General features: G+C 43.7%; 1 protein-coding gene across 2 annotated transcripts in view; it reads right to left on the bottom strand.

The window, feature by feature from the left end:
- The window catches only part of LOC138262082 (probable global transcription activator SNF2L1), a 1,420,807-nt gene that overhangs the window by 468,732 nt on the left and 931,401 nt on the right, over positions 1–20,674 (bottom strand). For both annotated transcript variants that reach the window (XM_069211817.1, XM_069211826.1), the window contains exons 17-18: positions 5,218–5,328; positions 4,961–5,074 (exon numbers count right to left, since the gene is read on the bottom strand). In XM_069211817.1, coding sequence (XP_069067918.1) covers positions 4,961–5,074; positions 5,218–5,328 — 225 coding nt within the window. The remainder of the gene's footprint in view (positions 1–4,960; positions 5,075–5,217; positions 5,329–20,674) is intronic.

The following is a 20,674-nucleotide window of genomic DNA, read 5'->3' as shown; positions in this document are numbered from 1 at the left end:
TTAACAACTTTCGCAGTGCTAAAGACCTCATTCTTCTATTTTTATCATAAATATCACACATTCGTCTTTCTATGACCCTTTCTATCAAACTTTAGTCAAAATAGGTACACAGCTCCTGCATAACTTCGAGTTCTAAGAAGGACTCAACAGAGTATCAGATCTCATTGACTGCTGTTGCCAAGACCATAATCGTATCAGCGTGGAAACATTTCTTAACAGCTGACAACCCGTACACCACCCTTAAAAACTCATATACCTTGTGTGGGTCTAAGCAGCTACATATGTGTTGAATTGTTCTCTCAGTGTACGACTTGTATGGACAGTCGTGAGCCTCCTGCTGTGGCTCGTTAATTTCATGCCCGTAACACAGGTTATAATAGTCTCATTTAACACATGTGTTCACATTGGTCGCTGAAAAAAACCTTTAACAGGCCCTGTGGGGTCATAGTTTATGCCTGGAGTTTCCTTTTCAAAATCAATGCTATTGTAGGTGCAAACACATTTCTCATGCGGCTCTTTGTTCTGGCTTGTAATACTTTCAGACTGTCTGGAACATCATAAGCAATACAAATTTACGTTGTTAACCTTTGGCGTAGACCCCTCTAGAGCACCCTTTTTGCAGTTGTTTTCTACGGCTCAAACAGCTTATACACAATAATTGTCTTTAGATTTTTTTTTTCTAACCTCAGCATTTTCGCCACACTCAGTGGCTGCTCTGAAATCTTGCGAGTCGCATAGGTCCACTGGTGTATAAGCGGCTTTGGAGTTTACACTTGCAGGTTGTGCAATGACTGGCTCAGGATCAGGGTCCTCCTGAAAGCCCATGTCTTCATAGTCTAGCGAGTTCAGTGGTGCTATACCTTCTTCATCATCTTCAGTGTCGCTGAAGTTGATTGCATCATTTAATTCGTCTTTCGAGGCTTAGCTGGTGCTGCCGTCAACCTTAATCAGGGATTTCAGTTGCGGCAAATCCTTGAGGCTGAGCTTTTCAAGCCACTGGCAAAGTTCCTCTTGAAAAACGGTAACGTCGGAACCCCCATCTTTAGGGGCAGCCTGCTCTGCATTCTAATTCAACACCAACGGTGTTAGGGTTTGATAATATCTATTGATAGTGTTCTGGGTCCCTGAGGAGGGGGCTTTTCTGGTGAGTGGATTGTATCTCTTCATATTGCCTTGACAACCTATTTCAGCAATGGTTCACGGTTTGACATGCTGGTCTAACGGGCTCCTTATATGTAGTCAATGGTTCAAAAAAGGCATTCCCCCTCTACAACTCATAGCGGTCACATACTCGTCTTGATGGCTCTGATACGTTGAGGGGTTACTCGTAACGCTAACCATATGTCACGCACCATTTATCCAGCCCCTCTTTTTGGATTAGCCAGCAGTGTGGAGGTTTGGCCTTACACTCCCAATGCTCCGCCCTGTGAGGAGGCCCCCAAGAAGCCACTTGGTCCTGAATGTCTGACATGTCCAGATTTGTCCTCTTAGACTCTGAAACAGGTTGCACACCAGCAAGGCCCTCATTTTACACATCCCATAGACCTAGACACAGGGACTAGGACCCTGGCACATGACTAACACGTGACACCATGATGTCACAACCCACATGACACACCTACACCTGCATCAGTGCCTACGTCAGCACCTGGCGGCGCCTCCACATCATTGCCTACGTCATCACGGGGCGGGGACACATGTCAAAAGTTTGATGGAAGGTATCCCCTTATACTACTATTATGCTGTCAGACTGCAAATGTTAGAACTAGTCTCCACAGATGGAAAAGCAAACTCCAGTACCTTCCAGACCAAAGCATGGTAGGAAACTACCTTGGGTGAAGGCAGTGCCAAGGGGCTTAATATTTTCATTTCTGGGTAAGTATCTCTGCCACTGTCATCACCTAAATCCTGAAAAATATTTGTTTTGTCCAGTAAAAATGGTGGAGGTCCACTTTTTTATCCGGCCTTTTAGAGTTCAAAAGAGCAGAATCAGTGCTAAAAGGGTCACAAATTGTATCTGTTTCAATGTCTATGTGGGTGTTCCTCCTTATATTGTTGCTCATATAACAGCATTTTGCCTCTCTCCTTGATCTATTAGGCATAGTGCTGTCATTTGAAGGGACTGGTTCGGAGGTGAGTGGCTGTGGTGTCATGGTCAGTTCTGTAATGGCCTCAACAAGATCAAAAGAGGGGGCAGCAGAGGCCGAATAGATGGTCATTCCCTTTGTGGAAGTGATGCCAGCATTGGTGCTGTGAGCTGAGTCAAGGCAAAGGGAAGGACCTAAGTCAAGACGGAGGTGAATGGGTGTTAAGCCATTAATTGTGTTTGACCAATGACTTTGTGTTTCACCACTGCGCATATTAGTTGTTCAATGTTCATCAGTAGCACATTACATGTTGTATTCAGTTTAGCTGCCTATTGGCTTCAACATGGCATTAGACATTACATTTTGTATTTAGGTTAGCTGCCTATTGGCTTTATAGTGGAGTTCGACATTGAAGTTGAGACATTGCAGATGAGCTGTGTTTTTCGTGATAAGAGAGCGTATATTTTGTGTTTTTCTTTCTATCCAGCCTGGGAACGAGCGAGGTTTGGAGACTTGGCCACTCTCCAACTCTTGTTCTGTTCCCACTATGTACAGGCTTGGTTCCTACTTCTGTTTGTATGGATGATTTATGAACTCATGGTGTCAAAATGTCTTTTCTTCTGAGTTATTATTAAATAAGATCGAGACATAACTATGATTGGAATAATAGGATGATATCGCTGTGAGTTTTATTACGGCTTCAAAAGAGAATTTGTACATATTCAATTGTATTTAAATGTATTTATGAAATTTAGAGCTGTATATTTGTCAACTGTTATGGTTTTATTATTTTCACTGTCTTATCTTGTGTGGCACTTTGTTTTTGTCAATAAATGTTTTTATATGTGTATGTATTTATAGATCATTTTGATTGGTATTTGTTTACTTCCCTGTGCAATATCTGTATATTTGTACAATTTAGATATCTTTGCTTGTTTTCATGTACATACATATATAAAAATATCATTTTTGAATTTATCTTATTGTTTTTTGTTTTGTATATTATTTGGATAGTATTGAATATTGGTTGTAGCTCATTTTCTTTTTCCTTGTACTCCAGTATATTTCCCTGGATGGGCTACTTATCATACCAGGGACCCTCGATAGTTCATTTCCCACTATGTACAGTAGCCAGCATGTTTTGACTAAGGGGCCTGTTAGCAGGCTTTTTGCATTATAAGACTATGTCCCTGGGCAGCAGCAAGGGAGAATTTTCCAAGGCTTCAGTCAGGAGCGGACGTCAGCTGCCTGACCTCCCGTTTGGGTGGAAAATCTCATTCTCGCAGTTGAACAGGAGTCATCAGCTTGCAGGCATAAGAATGATGACGAGAAGTGATAGGCCCTATGGTGATGAATTTTGACTTTTATTCTTTGCTTTGAAGTTATGCTATAATATAATCACATGTATTTGCTGTGTACATTGTAATTGAGAAGTACTTTGATATATTTTGCTTTCATTGCTGTGACTACTTTTAAACGTGTGCTTCCAACCTACTAATCTCGTCTCTCAGGACCCTCGTGGTGAAATATTAATAAATGTCTTCTTTAAACTAAGAAGTGCATTCCAGAGAAGTTTTGTCAGCTCGGTCATAAGATAAGGAAAGCAAAACAATGGGTTAGAGGGAAGCCCTGCCAGCACAAGAATATACAGCGCTTCTACAGGTTCCAGGGGGCCAGAAGGCGCTCCAGTGGGGGACCATTGCTGGAATACGTTGAACGTGGCATTAAAAAGGATGGCAGATCGGTCCCTGGAGTGTGAAACTCTAGGTAGGGAGAACCTGGAAGTGGCTGTGTCAGAGGCCACTGTCCCTAGTCAGTTAGTAGGTACAGGAATTGGCTCAGAATCAGGGGAAAGCTCTACCAGTTCCAGCTTTGACCACAACTCCTTCACGGTCAAAGATTGTCAATGGGACTTACCTTTCCACTGTTTTTCTCCATTGTGTCACCTCTTATTGTGTTTGTGCCTCAGTTCTCCCGTCATCGCTGTAGGGGAACCAGAGCACATTAATAGAGGCTGAGATCATGGTTTGCCCAGCCATCACCCTTGGCCCTGGACATAAAGAGCTTAACTTCTCACTCTATTATGGCCTAGGATACATACTCAGACAGGATTTGCAATGCTTGAAGTCTTGGTCCAAGCCTACACACCAGCTATAGATGTTGTGAGTTTCATTGCCCAACATGTGTGCCCCTCACAGTATAGACAAGGATCAAAACCTCACTTTTATGGGGGGAGGGGTGTTTTCTGGGCTGCAACCATAGATTTTTGACAGAAAAATCTCTAAAGAACTCCCAGCAGGATTGTCAGATTGCCAAACAACAAACTACGAATCAGTGTCAAAGGCATGGGAAAAAGAGAACCGATGTCTGCTTTTTAGGGTAGGAACTTAATGGCTCCAGTGGTGCAAACATGTCGCTTCCAGCTTTGATATGGAGTCTGCACCCCTCACCATCTTAAAAAGCTAAGGATCATTTTCTGGATCCAGTCTGGCACCTGGGATATTCAAAAGGAGGAATCTGCTGGAAGATGTATACGTCAGAAATCACATATTTTTGCTGAGGAATGCTAAGATGATTTGCACCAAGGCTGAGTCAGGAAGTCCAGCTAGAAACCAGTTTATATGGGTAAATCAGATTACCTGAGCCTTGTAAGAGCTCATTTACAGTTTACATTGAGACTCTGATCCCAGCACTCTGATTCCCTACACAATGCAGTTAAGAGGTTTACTTAACAGTAACTAGCAAACAGTGGTATTATTAATAGTAGTAGTAATACTAGTAATTTTGGTAGTCATTTCAGAAAAACTACTAGGAATTAGACTATTTAGCATGCAGTTATAGATAAAAATGTAAATACCTGGAAAAAAAATTACCTTATAGCCTATAGTCTTCCGGTAGTAAAGAATTTCTTTTTCAAGAAGCTCAAACAATCGAGGGGGAAAAAACTGGAAGTCTTGAATATTTGGCTGCTTGGGTGGACGTGGTGCCTTAAAATACATTCAAAAGGTTTAAATGTTAAAATTTCCTAATCTGTATTCAAAACATCTTTGTTGTCAAATAAATGGATAGTGAAAATGATGTTGTAGACTGTGAAGAATTTGATGTTTTCAAAAATCACAACTGTTCTTACCTTCGGTGCTTTGGGCTCGCTAACTCGTAAAGCATCTCTAAAATATGCATCTACTGCATAATTTGCTTTGCGTTCTCGTTTGGGAGGCTCTATCCATTCCATCATGCTCAGCTACAGTACGGACAATAAACAAAGAAAACACATTTGAAAAGAGTTAACTGTCAATGTAGTATTTGACATCATAGCACTTATATGTTATGTAAAAATGAAACTATATACTATTTTAAGGTGAGAGTGTGTGTGCCATAGTCTAACATAGCTGAATGCAATCAAAATGTTCAGGGCATTTTTACACATTTTGACATATTGTTAAAATCTTAATATATTTTGTAATTAAGATATGCCCCAACAAGGAACCACCAAACTTGCAAAGAGGATCCCACCGTCATTGCGGTGGTGCCCCCGCCCTATTACAATGTTTCCTTTGGCCTAACCGGCAGAAACATTGTAAAACAGCGTTTCGCTGGTCAGACCGGCAGGAACAGTGATACAAGATAGCACTAGGCTCCCCTGAAGGAGCCGGGTGCTATATCGTAGCTAAGGGGGCCAACCAGCAACCTTGGAATGCGCAATGCTTGCAAAGGAGGCAGTGCGCATTTCGAGGGTGCAGGGTGGGCGGGTCCCCTGCACTGCGCAGGGCAGAGGCCCTCCTGTGGTCCCCCCTCACTGCCAGCCTTTCGATGTCAGTGAAACCGCTATGAAAAGGCTGGCTATGAGGGGAGTTCTAATCAGCCAGGTAGCATCGAGTTCAGCACTGCCCTGGCTGAGTATAACTCAGACCACCGTCACCACAATGTTCCCAGCAGGGGCAGTTGTCCCCTGGCGGGTTTGCCTGCCAGGGTTATAACTGGGTGGTCAGACCGACTGGAGTATGGCGGTCCAACCGTCAACGTGAGTGTGTCGACCCCCCCAACCACCATACTTGTAACAAGGCCCTTAGTCTTCTGCTCAGCTTATCTGGCAACTCAAGGACATAGCCACTGAGATGCAAAGATAAGAAAAGAAGCTGCAGTTTCTTTACTGGACACTGCTTCTATTATTCAGAAGAGGTATTTGGGCGTGAACCATTCATGAAACACTAGTAGGCCCCTTTTGGTGCTTAGCTCAACTTAGTTAGTCTGGAGAAAAGAGTGGTTGTGGATATTGATGTAAAAGCCCTATAAAACCTCCATAATGTTACAATATTTTCTATTGTTCTGCCTTCTTCCAAGTACATTCTCCCTATCTTGTTTATTTGTAGAACACTTACTACTCATATTGTGTGGACTACAATAGGATTTTGATTTTAATGAATCTTGTAAATATATTCCTAGCTTCCTAGTATTCTTGAGTGTGCTTCTGCATGATGAACGAGGGGTTGGGTTTCACTAAATGTTTCTGTGAGGTCTTACAGAACTGGTTGTTATCTAAAATGCACCTTACTCAAGCAATGCTCAGAAGGTTGCGGTCCTCTGGGAAATCTGTCTCATGTTGGTGCATAGGCTAAATCCTTTGAAAATCAATTTCTGGGCCTTGTTCTGGAGAGAAATCCAGAAAATTTATCATATTGTCAATATTGTAAATACCTAAAAGCTAACAGTTAAAATGGTGAGCTGCACAAGTGACTTCACAATTACACTTGGACGACCACTGACTGTATGCTTTGCTATTTAATTCACCCATTCATTAATTAATTCACATAAATAGAAAAACATGCAGTGTAATATACCCATATGGATATGTTTTATAAGAACAATGATACATTTCACAACATAAGTTATATGCACCCTATTCACAATATTATATCATGCAGGGCTGCTTGAAAATATTTTTATCAACTTTTTTTGGTCTTCAACTGAGGCAAAATTACCTAAAAACACTATGTGGTGAACTCAACAAATATCTTCATGTTGGACAACTGCTCAGTTACACTCCTGGTGCTCCGTTTCTTCTGTTATAGAGTGCAAAGGCCTTCCCTGAACAGAGATCCATTAGACTTATCTGAAGCAATGCTTTAAAGTAATATTTTCAAACAAATCCACTGTACCCTCATTTAAAAATAGTTGTGATTTCTGATAAATCTGGTTGGGCACTCTAAATTTGTCATATTTTTAAAAAAATGTTAATAACTTTTTTATATTTAGCATTTACATTCACTAGCACGATGTCAGTGTCACAAACATCCAGGATATAGGCTGAAACATCAGTATCATAGCTTAACTATCATGGACCCTTTCCTCCAGAGGTGCAGAATAGCGATGTGTCCACAATGGCTCTGATTAAAGGAGGTGCTTAAGAGGGAGTCAGGTTTAACTTTGGCATATTGATACCCCCAAAGAATGCAGGAGGTCCATTGTATCCTGGAGTTGGATGGCAACTACCTGTGGCGAGCCCGCATTTAACACCCATTCTTCAAGATAGGGGAAGGCTGGGCCTGACCTCCGCAGATGGGCTGAGACCAAATCCATCACTTTTGTGAACACCCAAGGAGAGCTGTGAAAGCCAAAGAGGAACAAAGCAAACTAAAAATGCTTGTGGCCCACCGTTAACCACACGTAACATCTGTAGACTGACAGGATGGGTGTATGGAAATGCGTGTCCTGCACGTCCAGCACTTCCATCCAGTCTCCTGTATCTAGGACTGACAGGGCCTGAACTAATATGATCATCTTGAATTTCTCTTCCTTCAGAAGGTAGTAGAGAGGGCACAGATCCAGAATATGGCAAAGGCCTTCCTTCTCCTTCTGCATCAGAAATTAGAAGAAATAACAATCACAATTTACTATGTTGGTACCCTTGCAATGGCCACTTTGGGCAAGAGTCTGTAGTTCCAGATGCAACAGGAAGTGATAATCCTCCGTCAGCCAACAGAGGAAAGTAGAATGGCCAGCCATGTTTCTGTGAATGGAAGAGCATAAACCTGCTGAATAATATGGAGCAACCTTCTATCTGAAGTTATAGATTGTCAGTGGGGCAGGTGTTACTGGGATCTTGCTACCAACTGGCTGCTTGTGATGTTGTGAGGGCATGTTAAAGAGGTTTGGAGGCTAAGGCTGCCAGAGGGAGGGGGAGTTTAGGGGGGTGATGGAGCAGACCTCTGCCTTTGGGTCTCATAAAACTAGTTGTAGCCACTAAAGGACTGGGGAGTCTTTTGGCCAAGGTGGCTAAGTGGAAATAGACATGATTCGTAGCCCATACCATAGCTGCAGAAGGAGCGGAAGGGAGAATGAGGATGGCGTGGGGCCTTGGAAAGTCCCAACGACCGAGCTGTGGCTCTACTCTCTACCCTGATGCCTAGCACATGAGTACTGTCGAAGGGCATGTCTATAAGGGATGCCTGGATAACCCCGAGAAGCCACTTGATCTCAGCCAGACCTGGTGACCGAGTGCCACCGATGAAGCAATCGCTCTGTTACGTGCAGTCTGCAGCGAATGGTGAACTTCACTGTGTCCCTGCCATTGGCAATAGCCTGGGTCAGGATGGCTCGGTCTTCTCTGAGGCCATAGGCAACAAGTGCGCAACTAAGTCTCACACTGTGTGGATGTACTGGCCCAAGAGGCATGCTGTGTTTATGGACCACAGTGCAAGGCTGGTGGAAGAAAAGATCCTCTTACTGAAGGTGTTCAGCCTCTGTGATTCTCCATCCAGTGGCATGCTAGTGAACACACTAGGGTTAACCTTGGACATTGAGACCTGCCTGACCAGGCTCTCAGGGGTGGGTGCTGGGATAGGAAAGCTGGATCAGTGCAGTGGAGGCAGGCGATCGTCCTGTGTACAGGACGGCCTGTGCAGGGCTTGGTCCCTGGGCTGAGCAGGACATCAGTGCGAGCTTCATTAAAGAGGAGGAGACAATCCGTGGAGGATACCCCAGGTTGCAGCACGTCTGTCAGGACACTGGTTTTGACTGCACAGAAGGCAGCTGAGATCATGGTCCACATAATGTCCAAGACCACAGCTGCCCTCTGCATTCTCATGGCAAAAGAAACCTCTTCCTTCCTAGCCTCACTAGGAGGAGAGACCAGGCCAGCGTCTGGTGAAGTGTCCAAGACCACTGGCATCAGTCAGTTCCTAATACCAATAATCTTTGGCAAATGGCTCCTCCAGGGGACCTCAACGATCTAGCTGCATGACCACATTTACAGTATTTTCATTCATCCATTGTGCCAGTAGTGCATTCAAAAATCCCTATGTAAACTGCATGTCAAAAGTTGGGTTTGGACCCCCCTTTCTTCTAGGCCCCCACTTCACAGATCACCCCAAAAACACTTCATGAAGGCGCCGAGATGAAAAAACCTTTTTGGGAGTTACGTGAAGATTCATCAAACAGTGGCAAAGTTATTAGCAAATCAAAAGATTGATTTCCTCTCTAAACATGGCTCTAACTAGAACTACACACTGGCACTCACCAGTGGGTAATATAAATATATATATATACAAAATACACAATATCCCCTGGCAATCCAGTTATCTTTTGGTCACCATGAATGTGACCTCTTTATATTCCTCGATTATGCATGATTATGGTATCCAGGCCTGCAGATACTTTCTAGGGACTCGCAAGATCGAATTTTTGCAACACACCAATATGCTTTTAGCTATGTTAAGATTTTGCCTTACCCATAATGTCTTCCTGTTTGATAATGAGTATTATCTCCAAAAACAGGGGACAGCTATGGGAGCTTCTTTTGCACCCACATATGCCAATCTTTATATGGGGTGGCGGGAAAAGGAGGTTGCTTGGTCGGATACTTACAAAAACTATATGGAACACGTCAAATTGTGGGTCAGATACATTGATGACCTTTTTCTCATTTGGGATGGTGGTGAACAACCGCTCTTGGAATACATCAGTGCACTCAATGATAATGAGTTCAGCATTCATCTAGATTTGAAATATAGTACACATACTATTGAATTTTTAGATGTCTTGCTAACAGTAAATGCTGACACCTTGCAGACGACCATCTATCGTAAACCGACCGCTTGTAATTACATTGGAATAGTGGCCACCCGAAAGCTTTGAAATAGAGCATTCCTTATAGTCAATTCTTGCGGGCTCGCAGAATTTGTTCTGATACAATAAGTTTTAAAACAGAAATTGCCACCATGACCAAAAGATTTTTGAATAGAGGATATCCGTTGAAGATTCTAAATGATGCCCAGAATAGAGTGATTAACATGTCCAGAGATAAATTACTTATTAAAACTGCAGTCAGAGAGGAAAATTTACAAGAACACGGACAACCACCTAGATTGTTTTTTTAATTTAATCAACAACATATAGAACTGAAAAACATCATATAAAAGAATTGGCATGTTTTACGACATGATCCCCATATTAAAGAGGACATTGGAATTCATCCCCAGATTACATATCGTAAAACTCATTCGTTGGGGGATCATTTAACTAGAAGTCTGTTCTGCTCTAAGGATAATCTGTCATGGCTATCCAAGAAGAGTTTGTGTTGTTGGAAATGTGGTTGTTGTAAATCTTGCAAATTTGCACACAATGCTCATCATTATACTACATTTGATGGCAAGATCTGTGAGATAATTGATTGCATTACATGTGAAACTGACTATGTTGTTTATGTCATTGAATGTGGCTGCCATAAAAAATATGTTGGCAGCATTATTCATGAACTTAAAGTTAGATTCTAACATCATCTCAGGGCAATAAACAATCAGGATAGGTCATATCCTTTAGCCAAACATTTCTAGGAAGTCCATGACGGTGACTGCAGTACGTTGACATTTTATGGGATCAAAACCAACTTAAGAGGAGGGGATAGAACGGCAGAGTTAAGACAGATGGAATCAAAAATGATCTGGTTACTTGGCTCTGAAAATCCATGGGGGCAAAATTTAGATGCAGAACTTTATGTCCATCTGTGACATTTTTGATAGTTTGAAGCTGCACTGGGTTCTATCTCATCATCACAATATTCCTCACATAAAGTGGCAGGTGGGTGAAATCTATTATCTGTTTTAGTGATATTTTGCTCAAGACTTACCTTTTTTTGCCAGTATTAGTACAGCCAGTTTTACCATTTATTATTTATGAATATGAGTTTTAATTGCTCATTTTTGCACATTCTGTTTATCACTTCCCTGATTAGATATGTTTACACTTTGAGACACTGAGCACCTTAGGAATAGAAGTGACTCAGTTTTCTCCCCAATTTTGTTTTTCGATGGATCTGTTTCCTTGTAGATAGATAAATATATGGATTGATATAATGTTCTACAGATTTTTACATGAGGTAATTTTATCTTGTTTCCCAATGAATCATTATTTACCAATTTATAGTTGAGAATTAATTTATTGAGGTGATCAATGTGATCTTTTATATTCCATATACGCTTATTATGGCGTTGATTTAGATTATATATGGGTTATATTCACCATGTGCATTTAGCACAATTATTGTGTCTCCTTTTGGTATAAATTTGATTGAAATTGGTGTGGATATGTTTATTGAAAAATTCCCTATTAATAGACTTTTTACCTATAGATTTTCTACCCATGCACTTATTTTGTACGGATATTTATAAATGTGTATTACATTTAAATTGTATTTAAGATAGACTATTATGTCGCCTTTTGGTACAAATTTGATTGAAATTGGTGTGGAAACGTATATTGGAAATTTTCTCAATATTACATTTTTTATCCATGTATTTATTCTGTACGGATATTTATACATATGTATTTATTATATTTATATTTAAATCGTATTTAATACAGACAGTCCAACAATGGATATCCATATACTTGATATTTATCCTGAATTATGAATGGTATTGTTCTAATATGAGGATGCTCTATTTACATACAGAATGTGTTTTGGTCCTTTGTGGTAAGAATCAATTATGTTCAAAGATGGCGGCCGCCGCCGTTGTAGATGTGCAGTGTGTCATTGAAATCATAGAAGGACTGTATTGGATAAATTGTGGAGTGTAACAATGTCTGCCAATGTGAAGTTGAAGGCGTTAGCCGAAACGCGTAGACATTGACATTTGGTCAGGATAGAATGATTGTGAATTTGTTCTCAACATTTAATTAATATTTTTACAATAAACAGCGGACGAATGATTTTCGTTTGAGACTCTTTGGATTTTTCCATTCATCTCTCAGCCTAATGCGATGCCTGGGACTTTGTGCAGCCGTCCGGTAACTCTCTCTTTTACTGGGTTTGAACTACATATATATATATATATATATATATATATATATATATATATATATAGGTATACAGGCCTAGTTATAGTTGGGACTGGGTTTCTATTGTAAATGTTTTTTTGGTTTGGTAAAAGCTTTGGTACCATTTGACAAATCATCATGAAACTTTCCACAAAAAAGTGCTAAACCAACTCAGCTCCTTCCTGGAAAGTCTTTCAGTGACCTGTCAAGCAGAGGCCGTGAAAAAGAGGGAAGGTTGCAAAATGTAATTTTGCAATAGAGCAAAAACTGCTGGACAGAATTATACCGAATTTGGCAAAAACACTTGATCTTCACCCAGAAAATGTGTTTTTGTGATTTGTTCGAAATTTGTTTTGTAGCTTTGAGAGGAAAAAAAATGGGACTGTCAGATAACAAGATTAGATCAAAAGGACAAAGACGTTTTGCAGCCATTTTAGGAGCTGGGGGCTCAGTCCACATGTCCTGAATTAAAAAAAAACACATAGGAGGGCATGTAAGGATGTCTGGTGCCTCTCACCCCCACTAGACCAAAAACATTAAATTATTTTAAAAAAGGACATGTTCCCTACTACATCCCATGTTATGGCCCAATGGACCCCATTCTAGGGAAGCGCATAAAAAATTCTTGAGGGGACCGCATCCTCTGGAACATTGTTGTTCCCAAGGCTCCTGACGGGTGGGAGCAGGGAACACAGAATTGCTCCTTCCTGGGGAAAGCAGCAAGATACCCTGCTCCCAGTCAGACAAGAGCAAAGCAATGCAGCTGGATCCCGTCTGCACACAGGATGGATTCTGAAAGGGAGCATGCAGGGCTGTGGGGACCATGGGCATCCCTCTGCAGCCCCAACAATTGTGTATGTTGTGGGTGCCCCATTTGTGGGATACTACCTGCTCCCTCCTGGGATCAGCCAATAATCCCCTGCCTGGACATTCTTGTTAAAAATGTAGCGGTTGTGGTGTCACCTACAATTTTCAAAAGTGTAGTGTGGGGTGCAAGGTGCACAGCAGCTCCCCTGGAACTTTCCTTTTTAAAAAAAAAAAAAAAGTTTGCAAGACTACCTGCAAAGTCTCCTGAGACACTAAATGCATGATTCCAGGAGAGCTTATCATTATTTTTGAAGCACTCTGAGCTGGAGCTGGGTGTTCTGCAGTTATTGTGGGAACCCCTTGTGGTTAGTTCTATGGCTACATGTTGTGGCCTGAAGAATATTAAAGAAAGACTTAAACACAAAAGGCTTTATTCTAAAAATGTTTGACACAATTATTATGCATAGCCATGCGTGTATGTATAAAGTTCACCTTGGAATATGGTTATGGATACATTATTGTTGTGACTTTTTGACAAACCCAATAGGATTGATTTATACAGGTCTATGTGCTGACCCCTCTGCTAAAGCCAAATGGCCAGCCGATTGTTTTGGGGTTTCTGACCCTTTGACAAAACCAGTAGGTCTGCTTTACATAAAATGGTATCTCTTCATATTATTATTTCACATTAAAAGTTCAAAAATGTATTGAAAAAGTTAAAGGTTCAAGTGACATTATAGTTAGGTCTGGTAATGTTATCTAACTTCGCATTAAATAAAACTCGGATATTCACTGAAAAAAAACAAAGGTTGAAATTAAAGTGAAGTTATATTTAGCTGTCAGCTAAAACGTTTGTTTTAAACAAAAAAAATGAAATTCAACATAGTTCACTAAAGTAGCTATAGCGTGTGCCCTTGCCATGCACTGCTTATTATATCACATAGTACATCACTTTTTTCATAACACAATTTATTGCATATCCAACATACTCTAACCGAAGCTAGATAATAATCACTCAAATTCACAGTGCAATGCAAAAGTTTAACATTTCTAAACTTAAACTGCATGTTCACCCACTCCCTCCCCCATCCTTCCCCGCCTTCAACATATCTTATATATAAAGCAGTTAGCTAGAATGGATACATGTGGTATAGTTACTGCATAGCAAAATTCAGTACATCAGTGTCTGAGTGAGGAGATCGCACCGGGGGCAAGAGTATACACTATAGTCCGCCCATCTCTGCCAAATCTTAGAATGTTTGTGCGGCAATCCCCACGCCTGATCTATAGGGATCTCTAAAGCCATACAGTGGACCAGGCCGCGTTTCCAAACACTCAGCACAGGGGGCAACACTGCTTTTCATGCTCTGGCTATGTCCAACAGCAATAATCGCCGCTGATATCGATTACCCCGACTCCCTCAATCACATGCAGAAGTACTGATTTGTGATCAAATGGTGTATGTAGTGATAAGATTGCCCTAAGGCATTCTATAATCCCTTCCCAGAATGTTTTCAACTCAGGACACTCCCACACCATATGTATAAATGTACCTTTCGGCCCCTGGCATCAAAGACATTGCAGGGAGGCTACCACCCCTACGCGCCAAAGGCGCTGCCATGTATAATACGCTGTATGGAGATATTTCAATTGCATCATGCGTAAGCGTGTGTAAACAGGCGCCTCGTGAGGCTACCGTACTGCCCCTGCCAAGTCATTGTCATCTAAAATTAGATTATCTTTCTCCCAGAACCGTTTCTGGACATCTAGTGTGTGTGGGCTGTTAATTATCAAAGAGCGATATATCCTGGATATCTTGAGAGCTCCCATATCTCTCTGCAAGAGCTTACACTCCAAGGGGGTGAATTCAGGTATTGTTGTTAAAGACCCAACGTAAGGCAATAGAGCATGTCATAACTGCAGATATTTGTGAAACTGGGTGCAGTGCAAATGATATTTGTTTTGCAGAGCTTGAAAGGATTTTAAATTAGGCTCAACCATGACATCTTCTAATAACGTAACCCCTATCATGTCCCATCTCCCAAAGCCCTCCAACTGGGCCACCTGCCGAGAATTATTCCATGTCACAAGGGTGTCATTTCTGTAAGGGTGCCCCACAGTCCAATACGCCGGTGGACCTCAAGCCAGAGTCTAATCATCACCTGTGTTGCCGGGGGTAAGTTATTGAGCTTTGAATTACAGTATAATAAGCCGAGTAGGGAGGTTCCCCCCATCACCCATTTATCAGTGGCATATGCAGTGTCGCTGTGATGACCACTCCGCCACTCTTTAATGATTAGCAAATGAGAAGCCACTTAATACGAGTATAGATCTGCCGTAGCTATACCACCCTCATACGTAGATATAAAGCATATGGCCAAGGATATACAAGGAGTCCCTCCATCCCACAGAAATCTCGATAATAAGGACTTGAATTGGTGGAACCACCGGCGCAGGATAGCAAATGGAAAATTCTGAAGTTTATCTAATATCTTATGCAGGGAAAGCGTCTTAAAAACTGAGGTCCTTCCCATGAGGGAAAGGGGAAGTGACCATGTTTTGATCTCCTCCTAAGTCTTGCTCAGCATCAGCTCATCATTTTTACTCCATGACCAATCTTTATCTATTGACAGATACACTACCAGGTATTTAAGACCCTTATCTGCCACCAGAATGCTTGCAGCCCAGGATATGGGACCCCCATATCCATTGAGAGGTAGAATGGCGGACTTAGCCAAATTTATAAATAAGCCAGACGTTTCTCCAAAGATATGTAACATCTCAAGTATTCGTGGCACAGTAATGCTGTGATCTGACATATAGATTAGTATATCGTCTGCATATAGCACGATCCTATCCAAGACATCTGGGGACCACTCAAAGCCTCTAACCAGTGGATCTATTTGAAACCATTCAGCCAAGGGCTGTATCTCCTGCGCGAATAGTATAGGTGAAAGAGGGCACCTTTGGCGTGTACCACATATCTGAAAGGACTCAGAAGTGTGCCCAGCGATTCTAACGGACGCTGAAATATCCATATATAATAAGCGGACAAATTAAATGAATCTGGGTCCTAAGTTCAGCCTATGTATTAGAGCAAATAAGTATGTCTAATCTGTCTAGGACGCTGATAAAATGGCAACTGGGCCTTCAAGGCAACCAGCCAGAGGCATCGCATATCGAGCCTCTCCGTATATTATGGCGTGTTGCCCGACCTGGTATAAAACAAGCTTGGTCCTGATGAATTAACTTTAGGATATAGGGTTGTAGCATATTTTTAAGTGCTCTCACCAGGAGTTTGACCTCAATATTTAGCAATTAAATTGGGCCGTAAGAGGAAGGGTCTTCTGGTGAGCGACCTGGCTTCAGAAACACCACAATTTTGGCATGCCGCCAGTCTGATGGCAGCCGCCCCACCTCCACCGCATTGTGGATGGTATTTACTAGATGTTCCCAAAATTGAGACCAATAAGCCTTCATATGGGAAGTGTAGGAATGTGCCACTGTTGGCATGGTTACCACCCTTCTTTTTGCCTAGTGTTGATCCCAACTTTCATTGAAAGTGTGCTGCTAACCAGGCCCCAGCACCAGTGTTCTTTCTAAAAATCTGCACCCTTGCTTCCACAATTGGCACAACCCTGGCACACAGTTAAGTCCCTTGTAAAAGGTACCCATGATACCAAGGGTCCTGTGACCAGGGAAGGTCTCTAAGGGCTGCAGCATGTATTATGCCACCCTAGTGGACCCCCTCACCAAGCATGTGCAACTGGTTGACATGGCACCCCTCTCAGAGAGCCATGCCCACAAACCACTGCCTGTGGCACAGGTATGTCACCCCACTAGCATGCCTCACAGCACTAAGGCAGGGTGCACTATACCACAGGTGAGGGCATAGCTGCATGGGCACTATGCCCCAACAGTGTCTAAGTCAATTCTTAGACATTGTAAGTGCAGAGTAGCCATATTAAGTATATGGTCTGGGAGTTTGTCAAAAACGAACGCCACAGTTCCATAATGGCTACAATGAATACTGGGAAGTTTGGTATCAAAGTTCTCAGCACAAACCCACACTGATGACAGTGTGGAATTTACAGAAAAATGCACATAGATGACATCTCAGAGATGCCGCCTGTATGTTAGCCAAACTGCTAGTGTTGGACTGACCGGTCTGTGCCAGCCTGCCACTTTCAGACAAGTTTCTGACTATATGGAGTGAGTGCCTTTGTGCAATCTGTGCTCAGAAACAAAGCCTGTCCTAGGTGGAAGTGCTTCACACCTCCCCCCTAACGGAACTGTAACACCTGGCAGTGAACCTCAAAGGCTCTTCCACAGATTACAGTGCCCAAGGGCACTCCAGCTAGTACAGCTGCTGCCCCCCGGACAAAGCCCCACTTTTGGCGGCAAGTCCAGTGGGAAAATTAGGGAAAACATGGAAGAGTGACCACCCCAGCCAGGACCACCCCTTAGGTGTCCAGAGCTGAGGTGACCCCCACCCTGCAGAATCCTCCATCTAGGTTTGGAGGACAGAGACCAATAGGATTAGGGTTGTGCCCCCCTCCCCAGAGAGAGTGGGTACAAGGAGTGTGTAGCCACCGTCAGGAACAATAGCCATTGGCTACTGTCCTCTGACACCTAAAACGCCCCTAAATCTAGAATTTAAGGGCCTCCCTGAACCCAGCTCACCAGATTCCTGGCAACCTAACAAGAAGAAGAAGAACTGCTAGGCTGAAACCCCAGCAGAGAAGAAGGAAGACAACAACTAATTTGGCCCCAGCCCTACCGGCCTGTCTCCCGCTTCAAAGAAACTACAAAAGAACAGTAACACATCCAGCAGGACCTGCGACCTCTGACAAGCTCCAGAACACTGCCCTGCACCCTAAACGACCAAGAACTCCAGTGGATAGCAGCCCTGTCCAAGAAGAAACCAACAACTAAGGGCTCCCATCTCACTCCGAATGCGTGAGTCCTAACCACTCTGCACCCAACACCCACGTCCTGTGTCTAGGTGGCCCAACCAGCTAGAGAAGATCCCCAGGCAATTCTGAGCAAGTGCCCACCCTGGGTTTACCTCTCCACCCCTCCACGACGACACCTGCAGAGGAAATCCCGAGGATCCCCCTGACCGCGAAAGCTACGGACCGAGGTATCTGATGCCAAAGGACTCACTGCACCCGCAGCCCACAGGTCTTGGAGAAACTGACACCCGGCGCAGCCAGGTTCGGCAGGCGGCCCTCCTCTCTGTCGGAGGAAAACGCCTCTCATGGCATGGTTACCCCCTAACGTTTTGCCTTTTGTTGATGCTAGTTATGATTGAAAGTGTGCTGGGACCCTGCTAACCAGGCCCCAGCACCAGAGTTCTTTCCCTAAACTGCACCTTTGTCTCCACAATTGGCACAGCCCTGGTACACAGATAAGTCCCTTGTAAGTGGTACTCCTGGTATCAAGGGCCTTATTGCCAGGGAAGGTCTCTAAGGGCTGCAGCATGTACTATGTCACCAAGGGGACCCCTCACTCAGCACTTGCACACTGCCCCACACAGCTTGTGTGTGCTGGTGGGGAGAAAATGACTAAGTCGGCATTGCACTCCCTTCAGAGTGCCATGCCCACAAACCACTGCCTGTGGCATAGGTAAGTCACCCCTCTAGCAGGCCTTACAGCACTAAGGCAGGGTGCACTATACCACAGGTGAGGGCATAGCTGCATGGGCACTATGCCCCAACAGTGTCTAAGTCAATTCTTAAACACTGTATGTGCAGAGTAGCCATACTGAGTATATGGTCTGGGATTTTGTCATTACGAACTCCACAGCACCATAATGGCTACACTAAATACTGGAAAGTTTGGTATCAAAGTTCTCAGCACATTAAACCCACACTGATGCCAGTGTGGGATTTATTGAAAAATGCGCACAGAGGGCATCTTAGAGATGCCCCCTGTATGATAGCCCAACTGCTAGTGCAAGGCTGACCGGTCTGTGCCAGCCTGCCATTTCCAGACGAGTTTCTGACCACATGGGGTGAGTACCTTTGTGCACTCCTTGGTCAGAAACAAAGCCTGTCCTGGGTGGAGGTGCTTCACACCTCCCCCTGCAGGAACTGTAACACCTGGCGGGGAGCCTCAAAGGCTGAAGCCTGGTGTTACTGTGTCCCAGGGCTAGTGGAGATGCCCGCCCCCGGACGAGCCCCCACTCTTGGTGGCAAGTCCAGAGGGATAATGAGAAAACAAGAAGTCACTCCCTCAGCCAGGACCACCCCTAAGTTGCCAAGAGCTGAAGTGATCCCTCCTTGAGAAATCCTCCATCTTGCTTTGGAGGATTAGGACCAATAAGGATAGGGATGTACCCCCCTCCCCAGAGGGAGTGGGCACAAGGAGGATGTAGCCACCCTCACGGACAGTAGCCATTGGCTCCTGCCCTCTGACCCTACCACACCCCTAAATTTAGTATTTAAGGGCGACCCTGAACCCAGCTCTTCAGATTCCTGGTGACCTGAAGAAAGAAGAAGGACTGCTGCGCTGAAAAACCCACAGAGAAGAGGAGACAATAACTGACTCGGCCCCAACCCTACCAGCCTGTCTCCTGCTTTGAAAAGCTGCAAGAAAAGAAGCAACGCGTTCTGCAGGACCAGCGACCCATGAAAAGCCTCCTGGGGTCTGCCTGCATCACCGAGGACAAAGAAACTCCGAAGGACAGTAGAGCTGTCCAAAAAAAAGACCAATAAAAAAACGTTAAAGGGACTCTCACCCCACTCCACAAGTGTGAGTCCAACTACTCTGCACCAGAAGCCCCCGGCCCGTGTCCAAATAAACCACTTATTGGTGAGGACCCCCAGGCGACTGAGATGACGTGTCCAACCTGGGCTGACCTCTCTACACCCCCACGATGATGCCTGCAGATGGAATCTCAAGGAAACCCCCAGATCGGCACTGCCCGGGATGAAGATATGTGATACCCGGAGAAGCACTACCACCCCTCCTCTCCCCGGCTGCCAGGCCGGAGAGAAACTGACCACCAGTGCAGCAACAACCAGCAGGCAGCCCTCACCCTTGACCAGTCGGTGGCTTACCCAACAGGCTCCCCTGTGCCCTGCCTGCAGCACCTATGTGACCCCTGTGTCACTCCATAGAGTTCTATTGAGAACCCGACACCCTGTTTGCACACTGCACCCAGAAGCCCCCATGCCACTGAGGGTGTGGTTTTGTACCTACTTGGGGCCCCTCCAGTACTCTTCCAAAACCCTCTGGTCTACCCTCCGACAATGCCGGTACTTACCTGCAAGCGGACTGGAACCAGAGTACCCCTCTGTGTTGCTGGTGCCGGGTGTTTGGAGTTATCTTGAACCCCCTATGGTGGGCTACCTATGCCCCAGAGATTGAACCCTAAATGTGTTACTTACCTCAGAAACTATACTTTACTTACCTCCCCCAGGAATTGTTGAAAATTGAAAATTGCAGTAGCCACTTTTAAA

The sequence above is a fragment of the Pleurodeles waltl genome, chromosome 2_1 (genome assembly GCF_031143425.1).
Source record: "Pleurodeles waltl isolate 20211129_DDA chromosome 2_1, aPleWal1.hap1.20221129, whole genome shotgun sequence".
NCBI classification, from domain to species: Eukaryota; Metazoa; Chordata; class Amphibia; order Caudata; family Salamandridae; genus Pleurodeles; species Pleurodeles waltl.
Note: the sequence above shows the minus strand (reverse complement) of the source record. Positions and strands in the feature narration are given on the sequence as shown.